Source organism: Peromyscus eremicus, chromosome 1 (assembly GCF_949786415.1).
Source record: "Peromyscus eremicus chromosome 1, PerEre_H2_v1, whole genome shotgun sequence".
In the NCBI taxonomy this organism is placed as follows: domain Eukaryota; kingdom Metazoa; phylum Chordata; class Mammalia; order Rodentia; family Cricetidae; genus Peromyscus; species Peromyscus eremicus.
Window position 1 is genome coordinate 109,837,249 of NC_081416.1, and position 22,722 is coordinate 109,859,970.

The window sequence follows — 22,722 nt, forward strand, 5'->3', positions numbered from 1 at the left end:
GTCAAGTTGACATAAGACTAGCCAGTACAAAGTGGAGGTACAAAGCCACAACACTTTACTGTGTAGCGATCAGAGGACAAGGTGTTGGAGTCTCTTCTGTGTTTCTGCCATGTGGTTCTAGGGACCAAACTCTGATCTTTAGGCTTGGTAACAGGTTTCTTTGGCAGCAGACATCTCTCTGTCCTGATTGTTTAAAGACAAGCATGTACTATTTTTATGCTGATACACTGTAATCAGTGACTGTCAGCTTTAGTAAGTGTTCAAGTTTTTAACATTGTAACTTTTACATGTTAACTCACTTGATTTTCTTTTAAGCTTTCTCTTCAGTTTTTTCTTTTGCTAATTTAACTACTTAATGATCAATCATTTTGGGTTGGAGAGATGGCTCAGTGGTGAAGAGTACTTGGTTGCTCTTCTAGAAGTCATGAGTTCAATTTCTAGCAACCACATGGTGGCTCACAACCATCTATAATGAGATCTGGTGCCCTCTTTGGTGTGTAGGCATACATGCAGACTGGACACTGACTACATAATAAATACATAATCTTAAAGAAAAAGGACAACAAATCACTTTGAAGCATATATAGAGGTGCCAAAATACTGCTTTAATCAGGCTTATCTACCTTTGAGGATCTTGATTCTTAAAGATTACCTAATGCCACCTTGTGAACTTTGATTTTTCTAGAAGTTGTAGTGTCATTGTATATCAGGCTTTTTTTGGGAGTCAAGTCAAATGAACTGTCCTTTATTAAAAAGTCTGACTTAGAGGAACTGGACCCTCTGTACCTCTGGTTCCAGGGGATCTGATACTGTCTTCTCTCCTCCATGGGCACTACACACATGCAGTGTGTACACATATATGCAGAACACTAGTAAACATAAAATAAATGAATCTTTAAGAATCAAGAATCTTTTTAAAAAAGAATTCTAACATAGAGCCATAGACCCTAAAGGTATCTTGTTGACTGTGTGGTTATTAGAAGTAGTGACACAGATTGGTGAAATCAATAAACACCAAGGCTAATGTTACAGTAAAAATAGTTTTCAGGTTTGAGTCACTACAGAATAGGTTGGTGTAGATATCTTCTTGGATAGAACTCTTCACTCTTCTTTCTCTCTCTCTCTCTTTTGGTGGTGGTGGTGTTATTGTCGTCGTCGTCATTGTTGTTTTGTTTTTTGAGGCAGGGTCTTTTCATAGCCCTGGCTGTCCTGGAACTCACTCTGTAGACCAGGCTGTTCTTGAACTCAGAGATCTACCTGCTTCTGCCTCCCTAGTGCTGGGATTAAAGACATGAGCCACCACCTTGTTTGAGGGAAAGGGGTGAATATGAACAAAATATACTATAAAACAACAACTCTTAGAGCATTCTCCTCCTCCCTCCCTTTCTTCTCCCTACCTAGTCCAGCTGTGTTAGCTGATTACTCATGGGCATGGGGCATGCCCAGAAGTATGATACCAGGTGACATACCGTTGAAGAACTGACTCCCTCTCTCAGAAGCAGTCCTCAGCTAGGAGTGGGACTTCATGTTCCTTTAGTTTGTTTGTTTGTTTGTTTGTTTTGTTTTTTGAGACAGGGTTTCTCTGTGTAGTTTTGGTGCCTGTCCTGGAACCCACTCTGTAGACCAGGCTTGTCTCAAACTTACAGAGATTCGCTCGGCTCTGCCTCCCAAGTGCTGGGATTAAAGACATGTGCCACCACTGCCCGGCTTTCCTTTAGTTTCTTAATTGCAATTAGACAAGAAAAGTAGTATAACTTGTTCAGCTTTTTTGTGTCAGAATGATCATTTTCAGCATTTGGTTTACTTTTAAAATCAAGGGAGATATTTAAATATAGTTGAATAGATCAATGTAAATTCAAGTAACTTAATTTTTGCCTTTATTTTGCACTCTAGTGGTGACGAAGTAATTAAAACTTTAAATGGAAAATACTAGTGTGACTTAGGATGTGTTGAGGTGAAGCCCAGAATGTAGTTAGCATTGTAGTTGGAAATACAGTGCTCACTGTATTGTGCACCAGGTGAAAACTGGAGAAAGAGCATTTGAGACTATAATTTACTTCTTTGCACTGTTCTGTTTTATTCCTAGGATTATGATCTTCTGGGTGAAAAAATAATGTCCTGTGGTATGGATCACTCTCTTAAACTCTGGAGAATCAACTCAAAGAGAATGATGAATGCGATTAAGGAATCTTATGATTATAACCCAAATAAAACCAACAGGTGACGGTTCTCATGCTTTGCTGTTGAGTAGCTGTGTTTCCCTTTTCCTTAAGTATTGAGAAATAATCCCCACTGCTGCCTTAGCCCTTCTTTAATATCTTATAACCTGCAGGTATCATTTTCCTACCATCAGATTCGCCTTTTCCAAAGGAATCCCTTATTTAAAATTTTTTCAGTCTTATTTGAATTGTTTTTGTCTAATTTAATGACACATTTCACTTATTTTGATTTATGTGTGCATGTTCTTGACTCAATAAATTAGAAGTATAAAAGTTTTAAATCATCTGAACCTATTGTGGGGTAGAGAAGGGAAAAGACATAATAATAAGTTCTAATTCAATATAGTAAACCATGGTTTCAAATTGGTTTTCTAGCTATAGTTCATGATAACATAATACTTTCCTGCTGGGCATAGCAGTAAACACCTTTAGTTCCAGCACTGAGGAGGCAGAGCCAAGGGCGTTTATGTCAATTGGAATATAGTAAGCCAGCCTGGCCTACAGAGCAAGTTTCAGGCCAGTTAGGACTGCATACATAGTGAGACCCAGCTGATTGATTGATTGATTGATTGATTGGACTGTATACATAGTGAGACCCAGCTGATTGATTAATTGATTGATAGATAGATAGATACTGATATTTTTCTGTACACAATGCTTCCTTCATTAAATAGAGAAAATTCAAATCATGGAATATTGCTCCATCATACCATGGGGTGGAGATTCCGTATTTTTTGAGATGTTTCAGTTGTTTCTCTTTTGAAGTGCTTCAGGTCTTGGTGTAACTACCCTTTTAGTATTTATGGGTTGTCAGTAATACTTCACTATGAACACATTTACATGTATTATTTCACTTTGAGCACCATATGTTTAAATTGTTAACTTTGTATTTTTATTTTAGCAAAGAATTTTTAAGTCTGATTATTAATAGGTTGTTAATTTTGCAAGCTTTAGTAAGCATTGGAGTGCACTTACCATACCTCATTGGCTTTTAAGAATTAGTACAGTTTTTAGGGTTTCTACCTTTCAATGGCAGGTGCAATGTTAAATTTATGTTTTGAAATGATTGTTAGATCTCTGGAATAAGTATAAACTATATTTCACAGAGTTTCCTTGGTCTTTTTGAAAGGCTTAACTCGTAAGATAATATGCATTTGACTAAAAAGCAGCTGAAGCTGTAACAGTTAAGAATTCATGTCAAGATGGCTTGGTGGGATGGTAAAAGCATCTGCTATAAAAGCATGGCTCAGCTCTGACTCCTGTGATCTCAGGGCTGGGGAATGGAGCTTGTCAGCCATGCAGCCTAGGAACCCACTAACTTCAGGCTCTGTGAAAGACCTTGTTTCATAACAGGAGACCCTAGACTTTGAAAGGAGTTTGAGATGATAAGCCTAATCTGCTTTTTTTTTTTTTTTTTTTTTTTTTTTTTACATATGAGGGAAAGGAGGACATGATTGCCTTGGGCAATTAATTGATCACAATCACAGTTATATAATTAATAAAAAGTGAATCACAGCTAGGCAGTGGTGGCTCAGGCCTTTAATCCCAGCACTTGGGAGGCAGAGGCAGGCGGATCTCTGAGTTCCAGTAAGAGAAAGAGAAACTCTGTCTGGAAGAGCAAACAAAAAGTAAATCACAGAGGTGGGGTATGGCTCTGGTTGAACACTTGTCCAGCAAGAATGATGCTCTGAGTTATGGCCCCCAAAAAGTGAAAGAAAGAAAAGCAGACAAACACCATGGAAGCACTTACTAGATTAGAAATGTTAAGTGTGCTTTTAATTTATCACCTCCAGAATATCTTGTTCATTGTTTTTTCACAAATATATTTTAGCAAAAATGGAGGTCAGAGGACAACTGTTGCGGCCACTTCTCAACTTCCCCTTTTATGTGGGTTCCATACATTGAACTCAGGCCAGGCTTGTGCGGCAAGTGCTTTTACGCTTTTACCGTCTCTCCTGTCCCAAATTTAAAATCCTAAGTTTAAAAAGAAAAGTGAAACATTGTATCAGAAAGCTGATAATGAAAGAAAATAAAAATGAAAAATGGGTACTTTATCTCTAAAAAACAGGTTAACCAATACATTTTATCTAGGAACGTAGAGAAATTAATAGTCATATTTTGTGGAGTTTTAAAAATTGAACTGGAAAATGAAGCTCAGTAGGCCGAGTGCTTGCCTGATTTGCGTGAAGCCCTAGGTTTGCTCCTGAGCACTACACAGTGTATAAATCCCAAACTGAAAAAACAATATGAACCTACTACACTTTGTTTCTTTTAACTTTTACATTTCCATTCTTCCTTCAGGCCATTTATTTCACAGAAAATCCACTTTCCTGACTTTTCTACCAGAGACATACATAGGAATTATGTTGATTGTGTGCGATGGTTAGGCGATTTGATACTTTCCAAGGTATGGAAAACTAGAGTTAAACTGTACTTGCATTGTGTGTATTTCTGTTTGAGAGAGAGTGTGCTTTGCAGGAAGCAGTTAATTACAAAATTTATTAAAATCAGTAGCAGGTAGAAACTATTTACAGTCTTATATTTTGGTAAATTCGCAGACTTATTTAAGGAAAAAAGTTCACTAGATTGTAGTTTATGCTCTAGTAAGAAAGAAGTGAGCTTGGAAGGTGTGACTGACTCTGGGGGTCAGTGATGTGAAAATAATAACCAAAACCAATAGGAATGTTTTCGGGTTTATCCCAGTCAGTCATTGTTTGTAAGAACAGGGCTGGAGGTCATTGACTTACAGGCTGCAGTTTGCTTGCCCTACTTAACCTTATTCATGGATATAGATATAGATGTACAGCCCTCTGTATCCATGGATTCCACATCTTTTAAATTAATCTGTGATTGATCAAAATTATTGGAACAAAAGAATTGCATCTGTGCTGCACATGTACAAAGAGCTTTTATTGTCATTCACTAAATACAGTACAACTAAAATATACAAATTGCATTGTATTGGGTTTCATAAATATAGTCATGATTGAAATTATGTGGGAGTATGTGTACATATGATGCCATTTCAATAAGGTACTTGAGCCTGTAGACTTCGGTGTTTGGAGCCAGTCCTTCCAGGGAATTGAGGGGTGACTGTAACTGAAAGTTTCCCTGTGTCCACCCGGCTCCTGCAGCCACTCAGATCCTAGTAAACACACAGAGACTTATTACTTATAAACTGTGTGGCCGTGGCAGGCTTCTTGCTATCTAGTTCTTATATCTTAAATTAAATTACTGTTTCTAGTAATCTATAAGTTGCCACGTGGCATGTGGCTTACTGGTACTTTTACATCTTGCTTCCTCTATGTCTGGCTGGCGACTCCTGACTCAGCCTTCCTGTTCCCAGCATTCTCCTCTCTCTTTGTCCATCTATACTTCCTGCCTGGCTACTGGCCAATCACAGCAACACATTCACAGCATACAGAGTAATATCCATAGCAGGTGACTGTGTCTTGTTTAGTTTTGTTTTTTCCAGTTGATCTTATAGAGGGGTGATCAGGCAGGCTTGTTGGAGTTGGAGAGATTCCTACATGGCTTCTTGAAGTGAATGTCAGGGCCTTTCACATTTCCTTAGGCAGAACCTAGTGTGAATTTTTTTTTTTTTTTTTTTCATTCCTTGTTGGGTTTAGATTCATTGATTTCATGTTCCCCTCCTTAAACTCTTGATCTTGGAATAGGCTACAGGAACTTTTAAAGGTATTCAGAGAGGTTCAGTATGACCATTCTCACTTTTTCTTAGTAGTTACTATTATTATTACATATAGTTTATTTTATTATGTGTATGAGTGTTTTGACTACATGTATGTCTGTGTACCTTGTGTGTGTCTGGTTCCCTGAGGCCTGAAGAGGGTATTGGATCACCTGGAACTGGAGTTATAAATCAATAATTATATGTTACACTATTGTGCTCTTGAGAACCTAGAAAAAGGAACATCTGTATGCTGTGGATGCTGTGTGTTTAGTTCCTTATCCTTTTGTCACATGAATTTTGTCATTTCAAGAATGCTACGATTGTTGTTTACTCAATAGGATTCACTGGAGATCCATCCAAGTTGCTGCTTGTAAAGTAGTTCTTATTTTCCATTGCTAAGTCATATTGCATGGTATCAACTGTACCATCCCAATTAATTAATTAGTTAATTTTTGATGTAGAGTAGAGTCTAGTGAAGCCTTGGCTAACCTGGAATTTGCTATGTAGACTAGGCTGGCCTCAAACTCTCCCTGCTTCTGCCTCCCAAGTGCTGGGATTAAAGGTGTGTACCACCACGCCTAAGCTTCATCACACACAGTTAATTTAACACCATATTATTATATTAGTTGTGTTAGTTGTTTCCAGTTTGGGGCTATAGCATACTTGCTGATGAATGGTTGTGTACAGGATTTTGTATGGACTTAACTTTTTGTTTCTCTGGAATAAATGCTTAGGAGAGCAATTGTTGGGTAATGGTTAAGTTTTTAAGAAACTACTAAACTATTTTCCAAAGTGTCATATTACACTCTCATAGCAAAGTATCCAGTGTTTCTGTATCATTGCTAGCAGTTAATAATACTGTTATTTTTATTTATTTGTTCCAATAGATGTGTAGTAAAATCTCATCATGCTCTTGATTTGCATTCTCTGTTAGTGATGCTGTTGAACATCCTTTACATTTGCTTATTTACCTTCTGTATTAGTCAGGGTTCTCTAGAGGAGCAGAACTTATAGAATGAGTGTTTTTTTTTGTGTGTGTGTGTGTGTGAGTGTGTGTGTGTGTATAATACATACACACATATGTATGGGATTCATTAGAATGGCTTTGGGCTGTGGTCCAGCTAATCCAACAATGTCTGCCTATGAATGGAAGGTCCAAGAATCCAGTAGTTCTTAAGTCCACAAGGCTGGATGTCTCAGCTGGTCTTAAGTATACACCAGAATCCCAAAGAAGTAGACTCTAATGCCAATGAAGGAATGGACTTGCTATTGAGAGTGAAAGCATGCAGACCAAGAGAAGGCTTCCTTCTTCCTGGCCCTTACATGGGCTGCCAGTAGAAAGTGTGTCTGGGATTAAAGGTGGCTCTTCTGCACCTCAAAAGATCTGGATTAAAGTGTCTTCCCATCTCAGAGATTCAGATTAGAAGTGGGTCTCCCGCTTCAAATGTTTAAGGGGAAAAAAAAAAAAGCCCTCACAGGTGTGCCCAGCTGATTGGGTTTTAGTTAATTCCAGATGTAGTCAAGATGACAACCAAGAATAGCCATCTCACCATCCATATCCTTTTTGGGGATGTCTCTTTTGTTTTGTTTTTTCGTGACAGGGTTTCTCTGTGTAGCTTTGGAGCCTGACCTTGAACTCACTCTGTAGACCAAGATCTCGAACTCAGAGATCCACCTGCTTCTGCCTCCCCAGTGCTGGGATTAAAGGCATGCACCACCACCACCCAGTTTTTCATCTTCTTTTCTTTTTTTTCTTTTTTTTTTTTTTTTGGTTTTTCGAGACAGGGTTTCTCTGTGTAGCTTTGCGCCTTTCCTGGAACTCACTTGGTAGCCCAGGCTGGCCTCAAACTCACAGAGATCCCCCTGGCTCTGCCTCCCGAGTGCTGGGATTAAAGGCATGCTCCACCACCGCCCGGCTTTCATCTTCTTAATAGGGCCTTTGGCTAAGAAAATGCTTAGTTCTTTCTCTTTTTTAAAAAAAAGATTTTATTTATTTATTATGTTTACAGTATTCTGCCTGCATGTGTCCCTGCAGGCCAGAAGAGGGCACCAGATCTGATTACAAGTGGTTGTGAGCCACCATATGGTTCCTGGGAATTGAACTCAGGACCTCTGGAAAAGCAGTCAGTGCTCTTAACCTCTGAGCCATCTCTCCAGCCCCCACCATTTACATTCTTGTTTGTTTTGGTTTTGTTTCGTCTTCCTTTTTTTTTTTTTTTTTTTTGAGACAGGGTCCTGGAACTCACTATGTACCAGGCTGGCCTTGGACTACTCTACAGCTTCTACCCCCCAAGGCCTAGTATTAAAGGAATTTGCTGTATAGTCTAGGCTGTCCTCAAACTCAGCAATCCTCTTGGCTTAGTCTCCTGAGTGCTGGAATTTCGGGTATGAGTCTCCACACCCAGCTCATTTTTTGTGATCTTTCCCCAACCTTTTACCTTGACTTCAGTACTGAGTATTTAATTTTTTTTCTGCTACTTTATATTGTTTGTTAGCCCCCAAAGAGCTGAACATTAAATCCAATATTTCCTGGTCTTTATCCTATCTGTTTCTTGAGTTCACCGTGTACTTCTTATAGGTTATTTGAACTTTTTGCTTCATTTTGTTTGGGGCTGGTTTCTTCTTCCTCCTCCTTCTGTTTCGTTCTTGTTTGGGGCTTTCTCCTCTTCAATTCTTTTCTCTCCTCCTCCTCTTCTAATTCTTCTCCTTGTTTGTTGAGACAGGGTGTCTCACCATGAACTCAAGCCAGCCTTGAACATGCTATGTAGCCCAGGCAAACCTGAAACTTGGAAGTCTCCTGCCTCAGTCTCTCAAGTACTGAGATTATAGACATGAGCTCCATGCCTGTAATGTAACACTTTTTAGAATCCCCTTTTTATTTATGTGTAGCTTTTTTGGTTTAATTTTTATTCATGTGTGTGTTTGTATGTGTGCAGGTGCTTGTCTGCTGCTGCAGTGTGTGGAGGTCAGAAGACAACTTTCAGGGATCTGTTCTCTTCTTGCATGGAATCTGGGCATTGTACTGGGGTTGTGAGGCTAGTGCATTGAGGACTTTTACCTGCAGAGCCATCTTGCTGGCCCATATATGGCACTATTATGTAATTATGTGTATTTCTTTGTGTAGCAGTTTTGGAGGTTGCTGCAGATGTATTATTTCATGTATGTAACTTCAGTCTACTATATATTGGCATATTAGTAATCAAAGGAGGTGTAGAGCCCTTTATTTTCATCATTTCATCCCCAGGTTACAATCTAATGGAATTATCTTAACTATTTCATTAATATTTGAGAGCCACATTGGATAGTGTAATTTTTGCAGTGAAATATAATTTAGAAATCTCAGGAAACAGCATTGTATTTACTGCTTTTGTCTTTTCTCTTTCCTTTCCTTAATTTTAGGGTGCCACCTTAAGTCATTTCCTTTCTGTTTGGGAAGCTTCCTGCAGGCATTCATTTAGAGGTCTGCTATTGAAAGATTCATATTCCTCTTCACTTCTGAAGACTGTACTTATTAAATACACATTTCTGGCTTCATGGTGGCCCCCATGCTTGGAAAATATTTGCCCCTTCTCTGGCCTCAGTGGCTTCTGATGTGAAATTCTGTCATTAAAACTTTTTTCCTTTTTTTACTGTAGCTATATCTTCTGTCCTGCTTTTAGAGTTTTTCCTTTTCCTTTAGTTTTTGGACTGAATATGACTATATTTTACTTTCAAGATTGAGTATGATTTGGCTAGATGGGCATTACTTTGATTTAACTTATTTGTAGTTCATTGATCTTGAATCTGTAGTAGATTTATATATTAGAGAAATATTTTGTCTCATACTTGAACTACATCACCGATGATTCAGATTTTTTTCAGCCCTATTTCTTCTCTCATTTTGAGACACTAATGAACTACTAGATATTTTTTACACTCAGTGCTGGCCTTCTGTTGTCCATACTCTAGCACTGAGATTTGTTTTTGTTAGATTTGTTATTGTTTGGCCCCTGTCCTCCTCCTCCTCCATCTGTCCCTTTTTGTTCAGATTATTTTCTATTCTACTGGGTTGTCCTTAAAATCCTTGGTTCTCCTCTCTCTTGTTGAGCCCATCAGTTAAGTTTTAATTTTAGTTATAGCATTACTTAGTAGTTAATGGGACAGAACAGCTGGTGACAGCTATTGAAGGAAGGAAGGAATGTTTTGTCATTCAGCTTGCCATTTGTTTTGTGGTGCTAGATATCAAACCCAGGGCCTCACTCTGCTAGGCAAGCACTCGTCACTGAGCTGGCCCTTGGGTCTTCTTGAGATCCTCTTGTTAGCGGGCTTTCTGTATTATCTTCTCGGCTGTGGAAGGGAGCATTGTAGCTCTGCCGTGCAGTCACCAGGTGAAGGAAGTTCAGGCTTCCCACTAGGCCTCAGCTGACACCACCTTAAAGGAGGTGAGAGGGATACCTTTTCACTGCCTACCTAGTGGCCTCTACTTACTGTTGTACTCTTACCAGTGGGTGGTTGTGATGTCCTGGCTGCCAGTCCTTCTCTGATAATAGCCAGGCCAGAGAGAGCTAGCAGCACATTACTACAAAGAGTAAGGAGAGCCAGGGATGTGCTTGTTAAGATCTAAGGAATGGTTTATTAAAAGCAGGTGTAAACGGAAGTGGTTTATTTGGTGGGAGTAGAGCGTTTTTGTTTTTATTTTTGTTCTGTTAGGCTGTTGCTGTCTTAGTTCTCTGGCTTGGAACAGCAGACTTTTGTGGGGCCTTTCTGTTGGTCTTAGTTGGGGTTTTTATTGCTGTGAAAAGACACCATGATCACGGCAACTCTTATAAGGAAAACATTTAATTGGGGTGGCTTGCTTACAGTTTCAGAGGTTCAGTTCATTATCATCATGACAGGGAACATGGCGGCATGCAGGCAGATGTGGAGCTGTAGTAGCTGAGAGACCTACATCTTGCAGGCAGCAGGAAGTCATCTGACTGTCATACTGAGGGAAGCTTGAGCAAAAGAGACCTCAAAGCCAGCCCGCATTGTGACACACTTCCTCCAACAAGGCCACACCTAGTCTTGCCACTCCCCTTGGGGGCCATTTTCTTTCAAACTACTACACTCTTGTTATCCATTAGCATTTCTCAGTCATTGCTTTCTCAGTGTCCAGTCTAGGGTAGCAAAAGAAGCCCCAGGAAACTGTGAGAGAGTCTGACTTAAGAGTTTGAGCCAAGATGAGTCTTTAGAGAAAACTCCAACTATAAATTAAGGGCAACATTGGGCTAGTGTTACTGTGCATTCATTTAGTAACTTGTGTAGATATCACTTAGCTTGAGAATTTCCAAGTTTGAAGACGGTAGAGAAGAAAAACTGCTCTTCTTATTATAATCTTCCTCTGGACCTGTGGTTAAACTGTTTAAATGTGGAGACCTCAGTGGGTTGCTATCTGTGACTGAATAGGCTGCCCTGAAAAACTCTAGAGGGCAGAGTTGTTAATTAGGTACTGTTGAGGTTGGCCTGGCTTGAAGGAGGTTGTTGATATTTAACAGCATCTCTGGCTTTTATCAACTAGAGGCTGGACACACTGCCAAAAATTTGGTAGTGTGCACCACTGGCTGAGACAATGATTGGAATAATGGCCAAAGGGAGATTATTTTAAATAGAAGTGTCAAAGACACAATGTTACAGGAATGTATAATTTCATAGCCTGTTTGATCCTATCCCTACATCAGTGTCTTGAGCTACCTTATAACCTCTGGTCCTTTCAGTGAACTAATCAATTTCCTGTGATGTCTTCTAAGCATCTACCATGTAATGCCCACACTGTGGATGAGGCCTTAGTAGATAACAAGGTACAGGGAGCCGCTCCTGATTACATGTGGATTGGGAAACCAGTGGCCAGATTTGAAAAGCCTTCTATTGCAATACTAAATTTTTCTAATTTTCTATAGTACTCCTCAAGTCTCTGGGTGCCAGCCTGTCTGGAGCTGAACTTAATTTGTTCTGGAAGAGAAACTATTTCAAATAGCACAATTCTTTTGTATTGTTTAATTCTTTTGCTAGTCAGATTTCTTGTCCTCAGGTGAAAACCTTGACCTGGTGATAAACAATCAGTTTATAGTCCTGGAAAGCAGGTTCTTTGAGCTATTCTAAAATGGTAAACAGTTTGATTTTTATTTTTGAAATTCAGTTCTAATACATGTCTCTTATTTCTCTCTCTTTTAGTCTTGTGAAAATGCCATTGTATGCTGGAAACCTGGCAAAATGGAGGATGATATAGATAAAATTAAACCTAGTGAGTCTAATGTGACTATTCTTGGGCGATTTGATTACAGCCAATGTGACATTTGGTACATGAGGTTTTCTATGGATTTCTGGCAAAAGGTAGCACATACTTTTACATTTGGAATTGTCTTCTGAAACACCGTGTAGTTCTAGCCTTTCCTGTTCTGTCCATGCTCCTTGTCCTCGAACATTGGTTGTCTTGGTCCTGTGTTGATTACTTTGACTGCCTCCTGGGCACTGCATATTATCTACAGTGTTATAAAAGAAATGGGCAGTTAGGTGTTGGTAATGTTACATTCCTAATGCCTGTTCCTAAGATACAGTATTTTAATGTGTTTATCATCTTACCTAGCTTTTTTTCTAGAAAAACCAACATAGAAGGTAAAATAACTATTATCTAAGACATTAAATTCTGCTACAATTTTGTCAGACATTTCTGACTATTTCTCTAACAAAGCTTTGAAGAGCATCCCACTCTTGCTGTCTAAAGTGGAGAAAAAGTACTGTGATGCCGTCTATGAAATGTTGCAGAGCCTTATTTTCTCAAGATGCCAAGGAAATATTGCTCTTTCTTATTCCTACTTACATATCAGTAACATAAGATGCAAGAATTAGTCAAGAGGGCCATCAAGGCTGGAGCTGAGGCTTCTCTTAACTAAGCAAGGAAGCTGTTTTAGGATTACTTGAATACCTTAGTGCTTGGTGTTGTGTTAATTTTATGTTTTCAACTATGTTTACACAGATGCTTGCACTGGGCAATCAGGTTGGCAAACTTTATGTTTGGGATTTAGAAGTAGAAGATCCTCATAAAGCCAAGTAAGTATAGAATTTTCTGAAGCGTTCTAAATTATAGCCCTTATGTCATCCTTAAATCATTACTTTTTGTGTTGCTGTGGATTGAGTATTTTTTGATATTTCAATTAACTGGTATTTATACTGTGGTGACAAGAAAAAATATACCAAACTTGGTGAAATTTGAGAATGAATTCTTAATGAAGATAGCTTTAAACTATACATTTTCTCAATTCACCTTTAAGGTAAACACTGTTGTGTGTGCTATTTAACCTCTTGCCATGTTTTTCCCTAGGTGTACAACACTGACTCATCATAAATGTGGTGCTGCTATTCGACAAACCAGTTTTAGCAGGGATAGCAGCATCCTCATAGCTGTCTGTGATGACGCCAGCATTTGGCGTTGGGATCGACTTCGATAAACTATTTTTTCCTAGTAAAAATTAGAATATGTTGTCTTTGTAAAATAGAATTAATGTATCTTGCTAGTAAGGGCACATAGAGCATTTAGACTTGTTTTTCAGCATTCAATCAGGCTGAGCTGAATGTAGTGATGTTTACATTGTTTACATTCTTTGTACTGTCTTCCTGCTCAGACTTTACTGCTTTTAATAAAAATTTATTTTTGTAAAGCTGTGTTATTTTTATTGTGATGAAAACAAGTTGGAAGTAATAAAATTATACCATATCTTTTTGTAATTACTGCTTTAACTGAAGTAAGCTATTTACTGTGGAGACTTAAGTGTCAATTGTATATCTAAACTAAACTGAAATCTTGGCTCTGCCACCATGTAGCCTTGGATATTGTCTTAGTCACTGTTCTTGGTCATGTGCTGTGAAGAGTCATGACCAAGACAACTCCTAGAAAAGAAAGCATTTATTTGGGGCCTTTCAGAGGCTTGCTCCATTATCATCATGGTGGGGAGCATGGCAGCATGCAGGCAGGTGTTGAAGCAGTAGCCGAGAGCTACATCCTGATCCACAAGCACAGAGAGACAGACTCTGGGCTTGGCTTGGGTTTTTTAAACCTCAAAGCCTGCCCCCAGTGACATACTTCCTCCAACAGGGTCACACCTAATCCTTTCAAATAATACCACTCTGTGGTGACTAAAAATTCAAATATATGAGCCTCCTCTAAGGGTCGTTTTTATTCAAACCATCATAGATATGTAATTTCATATCATTGTACTTTTAATTTCCTTATGTGTAAAACAGCATACCTACCTTAAGGAAGTCAATTTAATGATATCTGAGGCATTTTGAACATTATGTGCTAAGTAGTTCTAGGCTGGAGAGACAGTTCAGTGGTTTAGAGCACTGGCTGCTCTTCTAGAGGACCCAGGTTCAGTTCTTAGCACCTACATGGTAGTTTACAACTGTCTTAACTTTTGCCCCAGTGAATTCCAATGTTCTCTTTTGGCCTCTGAAGGCACCAGGCATGAAAGTGATACACAGACATACATGCAGACAAAGCACACACACACACACACAAATATATTTTCAGTTCATGGTTATTGAAATTTGATATCTTATGGATTTAAGTTCAGGAGAAGTGCTGGTGAGATGGTTCAGTTATCAAGCCTGATGACCTGAATTCAGTTCCAGGGACTCTTACAGTGGAAGGAAAGAACAACTCCTCAAAGCTGTACTTACCTCCAATTGCATGAACCTACACACTATATTATATATATAAAATTCGGTAGCAATAGAACATATTTTCTTGTATAACTAGGCCATAGTAACCTGAGTGGAAACATCATCAATAGAAGAGAGGAGGTTGAAGAATGAGGCTATGTAGTAAGTTACCACCTTTTCTAAAAGGTATTGGCTTGGTGAGACAAACAACTAGGTCTCACAGAGTCAAGAGTATATTTTGGACTTGGGTAAAAGCGTTGGAAGAGTTAGGACTGGGCTGGAGAAATGGCTTGGTGGGTAAAAATGCAAGCCTTCAGACTTAAGTTCAGATGTCAGCACCCATGTACAAAACTAGTCATGGCCACATGCAAACCTATAATCCCAATGCTTTGCTGGGCAGAAACCAGAGACTCTGGGATTGTTGCAAATCCTGAAGAGACTGCCTCAAGGGAATAAGGTGATTGCTAGAACACTTGATGCTCTCCCCGACTTCCTTTCAGGTGCACCTTCTACACACCCATGTGTGGGCCATGATCACACATGGAGCCGAGGAAGAAGGGGTAGAAGGAAAAATGAGATGAGCCAGGAAAGTACAAGCTTGATTTTGTTGAGTTTTTAAAGGTCCATATAGTTTTTGTTGGTTTTGGTTTTTTCAAGACTGGGTGTCTCTGTGTAGCCCTGACTGTCCTGGAACTTACTCAGTAGACCAGGGTAGCCTCAAACTCAGAGATCTGCCTGACTGCCATCCAAGTGCTGGGATTAAAAGCGTATGCCACCACCACCAACCAAGATAAATATAGTTTTAAATTCTGAGTGACATAATGTAGCATGTGTTTTTTGTAGTCTAAGCTGTCCTAGGACTTGATACGTAGACTGGGCTGGCCTCACAAAGATCATCTTGCTTCTGTTTTCCATGTGCTGGGATTAAAGATTTGCAACACCCCTCTCTGGGCTTGGCTGTAGGTTCTGGCAACATGGCTAAACGCACCAAAGAAGGTTGGGAATCATTGGGAAATAGGGACCTGCTATGGTGCCTCCCTACAGAAAATAGCGAAGAAAACTGAAATCAGCTGGCACACCAACTTCACTTGCTCCTCTGTGGCAAGACCAAGATGAAGAAACCTGGGCTGGAGAGATGGCTCAGAGGTTAAGAGCACCAGCTGCTCTTCCAGAAGCCATGAGTTCAATTCCCAGCAACCTCATGGTGGCTCACACCCATCTATAATGACATCTGGTGCCCTCTTCTTACTTGCAGGCATACATGTGGGCAGAATACTGTATATATATATATATCTTTAAAAAAAAAAAAGATGAAGAGACCTTTGGCATCTGGCTTTGATTTCTGCATGACAATGGTGGCTGGGAGGGCCTGAACCTACAACAACACCACTTCTGCTGTCAATCAAGTTTGCCGACAGAAGACTGAAGGAACCAAAAGATCAGGAGAAATGCTACCATTCGAGACTTGCCTAGCCTTTAATGGTTAATATACATTTAAAAAAAAAAGATTTGTAACACCATGCTGGGCCTCCAGAAAGCCATGTTTGATAACCCCTTCAGATTCACTAACACAAAAAGTTAAGTTTGCTGAAGATTCAGGTCAACCAAATAGTTCACATCCAAAGCTTTGCAGACAGTGAAGCAAGCTCTGTATTGAGCTGAAACATCAGATCCCCAAGCCTTGAGTTAACTAGAATTTTCAGAGGACGCAAAACAGCCAGCCTAATTAAAGTCCCACCTTTCTAGCACCTGGCAAAACCGGGGCAGGAGGACCATGAGTTTGAGACCAGCTGAGATAAATCACAAGATCCTGTCTCAAGAAGTCCACCACACCTTTCCCATCTTTGTACTTTCTCCTTTGTGCTTTCAGTTTCCATTTCTTAGTACATACTATGCTGCAAATACTACTTGAGGGCAGGCAGGATGGCTCAGTGAGTTTGCTATACGAGCTTGAGAACCCGAGCTCCACTTCTGGAATCCATGGTGAGAAGGGAATCAACTCCAAGAGTTGTCCTCTGGCCTTCGAATGTGCTCATACTCCTCTATCGTGCACAGACACAACAAAGCTTTTTTTTTTTTTTTTTTTTTTTTTTTGGTTTTTCGAGACAGGGTTTCTCTGTGTAGCTTTGCGCCTTTCCTGGGACTCACTTGGTAGCCCAGGCTGGCCTCGAACTCACAGAGATCCGCCTGGCTCTGCCTCCCGAGTGCTGGGATTAAAGGCGTGCGCCACCACCGCCCGGCCTTTTTTTTTTTTTTTTTTTTAAATTAACCTTGATAATTTCTCACTGTGTTGTATGTCTGGGTAGGTTTTATTTTATTTCACCAGTATAACTCCAGCAACTAGAACAGTGCCTTGCACACAGGACGAGCACCAATATTTACTGGAAGAATGAAATAAGAGATAGTATGACTATGGAGATTGACCTTAGGGGAGATGATGAAAACAACTTTTAGAGATGAAAGTATATTGAAGTAAAAAAGATACTGGATGGCCTAGTAGACTGCATATCCTAAGAAATCACCTAGAATATGGCCCAAAGCATCAAAATGGAGAAAGGGAACATAGAGGATAAAATGAAAAGGCCTATTAACACGTTTATTTGGTGACCGAGGGAAAAAAAGGGCAATACTTCAGTGCTGCAACCCTTTAATACAATTAGTTCCTCATGTTGTGGTGATTCTTAATCATAACGTTATTTTGCTGCTAGTTCATAATTGTAATTTTGCTACTGTTATGAATCATAATGTAAATATGTTTTCCATTAGTTTGAGGGTCACAACCCACAGGTTGAGAACAACTGCAATACTTGAAGGAACACCTAAGAATGTGTAGGGTTGGGCTGGAGAGATGGCTCGGAGGTTAAGAGCACTGGCTGCTCTTCCAGAGTTCCTGAGTTCAATTCCCAGCAAACACATGGTGGCTCACAGCCATCTATAGTGAGATCTGGTGCCCTCTTCTGTCATGTAGGCATATGTGTAGACAGAACACTGTGTACATAATAAATAAATAAACCATAAATAAATAAATAAATAAATAAATAAATAAATAAAAGAAAGCCGGGCGGTGGTAGTGCACGCCTTTAATCCCAGCACTCGGGAGGCAGAGCCAGGCGGATATCTGTGAGTTCGAGGCCAGCCTGGGCTACCAAGTGAGTTCCAGGAAAAGGCACAAAGCTACACAGAGAAACCCTGTCTCGAAAAACCAAAAAAAAAAAAAAAATGTGTAGGGTTGTGTATGACGGATCTAGGATAGATGGGTGGCTTTGGCACTGTCCCCTCATTGAAGTCATAGTCATTGATGGGCCACTTGACTTGTCTCTACTACATTCAAGAGCTTCACTCCAAACTATAGCATGTCGTAGAGTATAACTTGATCTAAACTCCTTCTTCTTGGATGGTACACAGTTCAGTAGTTAAGAGGCTGATGATATAGTAAGTTAAGTATACAGATGATATAATAACCTTTGAGTTCTACATTTAACTATACAACATGGAGCCCATTTCTTTACTGGATTACACCTTCAATAGTGAATGTACCTTTTTAAAAATTACATTCATTTATGTTGTGGACAAGTTTGTGGGTATATGCATGCCCTGATGCCCATGCGGAGGTCAGATGACAACTTGTGGGATTGGGTCTCTCCTACCATAATAGCTCTTAGGGACTGAACTCAGATTATCATCAGGCTTTCTGCAAGTGCCTTATCCTACTGAACCGTCTCACTGGCTCCAAGGAACTTATCCCACCCCTAAATTTTTTTTTTCTTTTGTTTTTTGACAATCTTTCTATGTAGCCTGAACTTGCCCCCAAACACTCTTGCCTCAGCCTCCTTCATGTTGAGAATATAGGGGAATGCCACCACACCCAGCTTAGTCACAGAACTTTTGGAAGTATATAGGCGATTAACCTGAGCATCTCAAAAGTAGATAAGACCAACTGGCAGAGTTCCAAGCATCTCTACATTGCTAATGCCATTTGAAGCCAAATGCATGTGCTCTCTCCCAAGGGCACAAAGGACATGATGACAAGTGCTGTTTGAGGATAAGGAATATAGTAAGATTCTGACCTGTGATTCAGACAGTCTTCCTAGAGCCCCTGATCTGCATGGACTCCATATCCAATTCATTTATGAAAGAAACAGAAAAAGTAAAAGGAGCAGAACACTACCAGACTTATTTCTAGCCCTGAAGACAGGATCAGCTACAAAATTTGTAGGGCACAAATGAAAATACAAGCTCCTGTTTAAAAAGGTAAGATTACGACAGTAACTAATGTCAACTTGACAGGGCCAAGAGTCACCAAAGAAACCAATCTCTGGGCCTGTCTGTGAGGGGTTATTTAGATTTACAGAGTTCCAAAAACCAATCCTAAGCGTGTGGCACCATTACAAGGGTCCTGAACTGCATAAAAGACATGGACCAAACACCAGCATTCATTGTGTTCACTGATGCAGTGTGACAAGCCATCTCCTGTCCCTGCTGCCACTCCGTTCCCACCACGACAGACTGCAGCCCCTCACACTAGACAAAAAGCTCTCTTTCCAGTTTTTTAAATGCTTTTTAGTGCCATTCAAGTAAAGTTAAAATGTTATATGTAATTAGCATGCAGTTTAGTATTGGCCCTCATATTGTACTATGCATGCAAACATGAGTACTTAGCTCATGAAAGTCACAGAAATTAAACCAGTGCTATTTTGTGATCTGTACACGTTTGTATATTTTGTTCTTCCAGTACAGTAGAAACACCACTCCCTAGAAGTATTTCAATGGTTGATAACAGTCTACACTAGTGAAAAATGCTGTTACGTGTGTTCAAAGTAAGTTCTGTTTTTTTTTTTTTTTGGTTTTTCGAGACAGGGTTTCTCTGTGTAGCTTTGTGCCTTTCCTGGAACTCACTTGGTAGCCCAGGCTGTCCTCGAACTCACAGAGATCCGCCTGGCTCTGCCTCCCGAGTGCTGGGATTAAAGGCGTGCGCCACCACCGCCCGGCTGTAAGTTCTGTTTTTAACTGAGAGTATGGCCTCCTGGGACTGTCAGCACTTCTGCCTACCCTGTTGTCCATGTAACTTGCTTCCCAAGCACTTGTCTGGAACCTTGCTGAATTCTACATGTTATGGGTCCATTGGCATTTCTATGTGTTTGGGGATCTAGGAGTGCCATATACCAATAGAGGGCAGGAAACAGCTGAGTTGTTATCTCCTGTTTCACCACACATTGATAGTGACAGCAGTGTTAAACAAGACATAGGTCCTTTCTGAGGAACAGAGAGGCACAGGGCCTCAACAGGTGTGATCTAGACAGTTGTTAAGTCAGAGCTCAAAAAAGGCCTTATGTTCTTTTCTTTTGGTGTACTGTAGTACTCTGTTAAACTACAAGTTTATATACAGCTACACACAATGTTAAGCAGCCCAAAAGTCTAAAAGGGAAGTAAGTGTTGTGGAATATTACTTTAACTAGGCAAAGATGTGTTACATTTGTTTATGCTGACAAACATTACTTTAACTGTGTAAAGGTGTGTTACTTTTGTTTATGTTGCATTTGTTTAGTTATGTAAAGATGTGTTGTATCTGGTTCACCTTGCCTGCCTAAGGCACCTGATTGGTCTAAAAAAGAGCTGAATGGCCAATAACCAGGCAGGAGAGGGACAGACAGGGCTGGCAGGCAGAGAGAATAAGCAGGAGCAGAAATCTAAGAACGAGGGAAGAAGAACCAGAAAGAAGAGAAGGAGGAGCTAGAGAGGGACATGCCCAGGGCCAGAAGGCAGGCAGCTGCCAGTCAGCCAGACATAGAGACAGCAGGAAAGTAAGATAGAAAGAAAGAAAGGTAAAGACTCCCTGAGAAACAGATTAAAATAAGAGCTAAAATAAGGCCGAGCATCCATAACTAATAATAAGTTTCTGTGTCATGATTTCGGAGCTGGTTGGTGGCCTAAAAGAAAAAGCACGGTACAGGGAAGTCCTGAATGCAATGCCAGTTGTGACAATGTAGACACTTCCTCAAATTAAAAAAAAAAAAAAAAAAAAATTAAATGTCCTGGGGATAGAGGCAGTGGTAGAGTACTTGTCTTACACATACAGAGAGGGAGGGGAGGGGGCTAAGTTCAATCCCTGTATCCCCAACAGAAGGACTGGGGAGGAAATGAATGTCAGTATTCATTTATGAATGTCTATATATATTCCCCCCGCCCCAGCTGAGGAACGAACCCAGGGCCTTGTGCTTGCTAGGCAAGCGTTCTACCACTGAGCTAAATCCCCAATCCCAGTATATATATATATATATAACATATATATATGTATATATATATAACACATATATATGTATAACATATATATATATAACATATATATATGTAACAATACTTTCCATAGTGAAGGAAACATTATAAAGTAAATATAGATTATGAAGGAACTAAACGCTGGGAGGTGGTGGTGCACACCTTTGATCCTAGTATTTGGGAAGCAGAGGCAGGTTGAGCTCTGTGAGTTCAAGGGCAGCCTGGTCTACAGAGTGAGTTCCAGGACAGCCAGGGCTACACACAGAAACCCTGTCTTGAAAAACAAACAAATGAAACAACAAAAAAGGACAAAAACCAAACAAAAAAAGGAAAGCACTACATAACATTAGCGTTTCCCACCTTCCTTGTTGTAGGAATTTAGCAGTCACTGTATCTAGGGTAGATATTGGAATGAACAGCTGTTTTTCAGAAGTACTTTGACCTGGAAAAATCCTTGTGGAAAACTGACTGTTTTCCATGATTTGTAGAACTGTTTTACTGAAGGGGCATTGTAACCACCCCATGACTGGTCACAAGATGCCTCAGGCACACCTGAAGCTCTTGTATTATTTTATATTGCAAAGGATATATAATAAAAGACTAGAGTTATGAGGGCATGTGATGCTCTCCTTTAGTAAGACATGTAAATTAGATTAGGGACCTTGGAATGAGGAAATACTTCGTGTAACAATCAATAAATACACCTTTGTATGGCTGTTTGGGGTTCAGTCCATCAGAGGCTGGACCTTCCTGCTGCCACATGGGCCTTAAATTTCATCTTGGAGTGCCTTCTTTCTTCAACTGATGGCACTACATGGTGCACCCCAATCCTTCCGTCCTATGCAAAAGGCACAGGAATTAAAGCTGAGAAAGAGAGAATGGGTACCAGTGGCAGTGGATAATAGGTTTCTCTGCCAATGCAGTAAGCCAGATCAAGCCAAACTGAAAAAGTATAACAGTAGATTTACCGAGAAAAAGCAACTCCCAGGTGGGTTCACTGGTCTCAGAGGATGAGGCAAGAGAAGTCATATACCTAAGCTAAGGCAGGGAGGCTTTATAGACTGTAGGTGAGGGGTGATGATGTGCCTGCCACAAGCTGGGTTTGTGCCCAAGTATGGTCAAAGGTTGAGCGCTTAGGTGGGGACCTGGGCAGCTGGCAACTTCAGGGGAGGAAGCTGCAATAGCCACCAAGAATGCGTAACCGGGCTTTTTGGCACTGCCTTTCCTTTGTTAGGAGACTCTCTTGAGTGGGCGGGGTTTGGAGAGAGACAGGAATAGGGCTTCCTGGACCATGCAGAGGAAAGCTGGAGGCTCCAACCAAAGTTAATCCTTGATGCTACTTCTTTTAGATATTGTTTTGTATTTCCTATGAGCCTTTTATGGAAATGCATACCAAGAAAAGGTGGGGGGCATTTAAGCGAGGTATGGTGCTCGTGTTTGTAATTCCAGCACTTGGGAAGATCATCCTTGACTACATAGCCAAGCTCCAGGCCAGTCTAGACTACACAAAACTTTTCTCAAAAAAAAAAAAAAAAAAGGCATTTTACAATGAAACTCCCACCAATCCACCAATTAAGCACCACCAGATGCTATTCTCAGTGGCAGTTATCAATTACATTATCATTTAATCAGCCGGGGCGGTGGTGGCCCATGCCTTTGATCCCAACACTCAGGAGGCAGAGCCAGGTGGATCTCTGTGAGTTCGAGACCAGCCTGGTCTACAGAGCGAGATCCAAGACAGGCTCCAAAGCTACACAGAGAAACCCTGTCTCTATAAACAAAACAAAACAAACAAAAAACCATATATATCATTTAATCCTCACAACAACCCTGAAAGATAAGTATACTGTTCTCATTTTGTAA

General features: G+C 40.1%; 1 protein-coding gene and 1 long non-coding RNA gene across 4 annotated transcripts in view; one reads left to right on the forward strand and one right to left on the reverse strand.

Annotated features, from left to right (window-relative positions):
• Eed (embryonic ectoderm development) overlaps positions 1-13,583 on the forward strand; it is a 26,986-nt gene extending 13,403 nt beyond the window's left edge. The window contains exons 8-12 of one of the 2 annotated variants that reach the window (XM_059271606.1): positions 2,087-2,220; positions 4,521-4,626; positions 12,100-12,258; positions 12,902-12,975; positions 13,247-13,583. In XM_059271606.1, the coding sequence (XP_059127589.1) occupies positions 2,087-2,220; positions 4,521-4,626; positions 12,100-12,258; positions 12,902-12,975; positions 13,247-13,373 (600 nt within the window). In that variant the 3' untranslated portion in view covers positions 13,374-13,583. The remainder of the gene's footprint in view (positions 1-2,086; positions 2,221-4,520; positions 4,627-12,099; positions 12,259-12,901; positions 12,976-13,246) is intronic. The other variant, XM_059271614.1, reaches the window with a different exon arrangement.
• LOC131917642 (uncharacterized) lies at positions 5,132-15,713 on the reverse strand. 2 transcript variants are annotated; one of them, XR_009380724.1, is made up of 3 exons: positions 14,960-15,173; positions 12,270-12,407; positions 5,132-5,364 (listed from the first exon to the last, which is right to left on the reverse strand). It is a non-coding gene; the product is annotated as an uncharacterized LOC131917642 (long non-coding RNA). The 2 variants fall into 2 exon arrangements; XR_009380722.1 differs by lacking the exon at positions 5,132-5,364 and having other exon boundaries at positions 12,035-12,407; positions 14,960-15,713.
• Between the last annotated feature and the right edge of the window lie 7,009 nt (positions 15,714-22,722).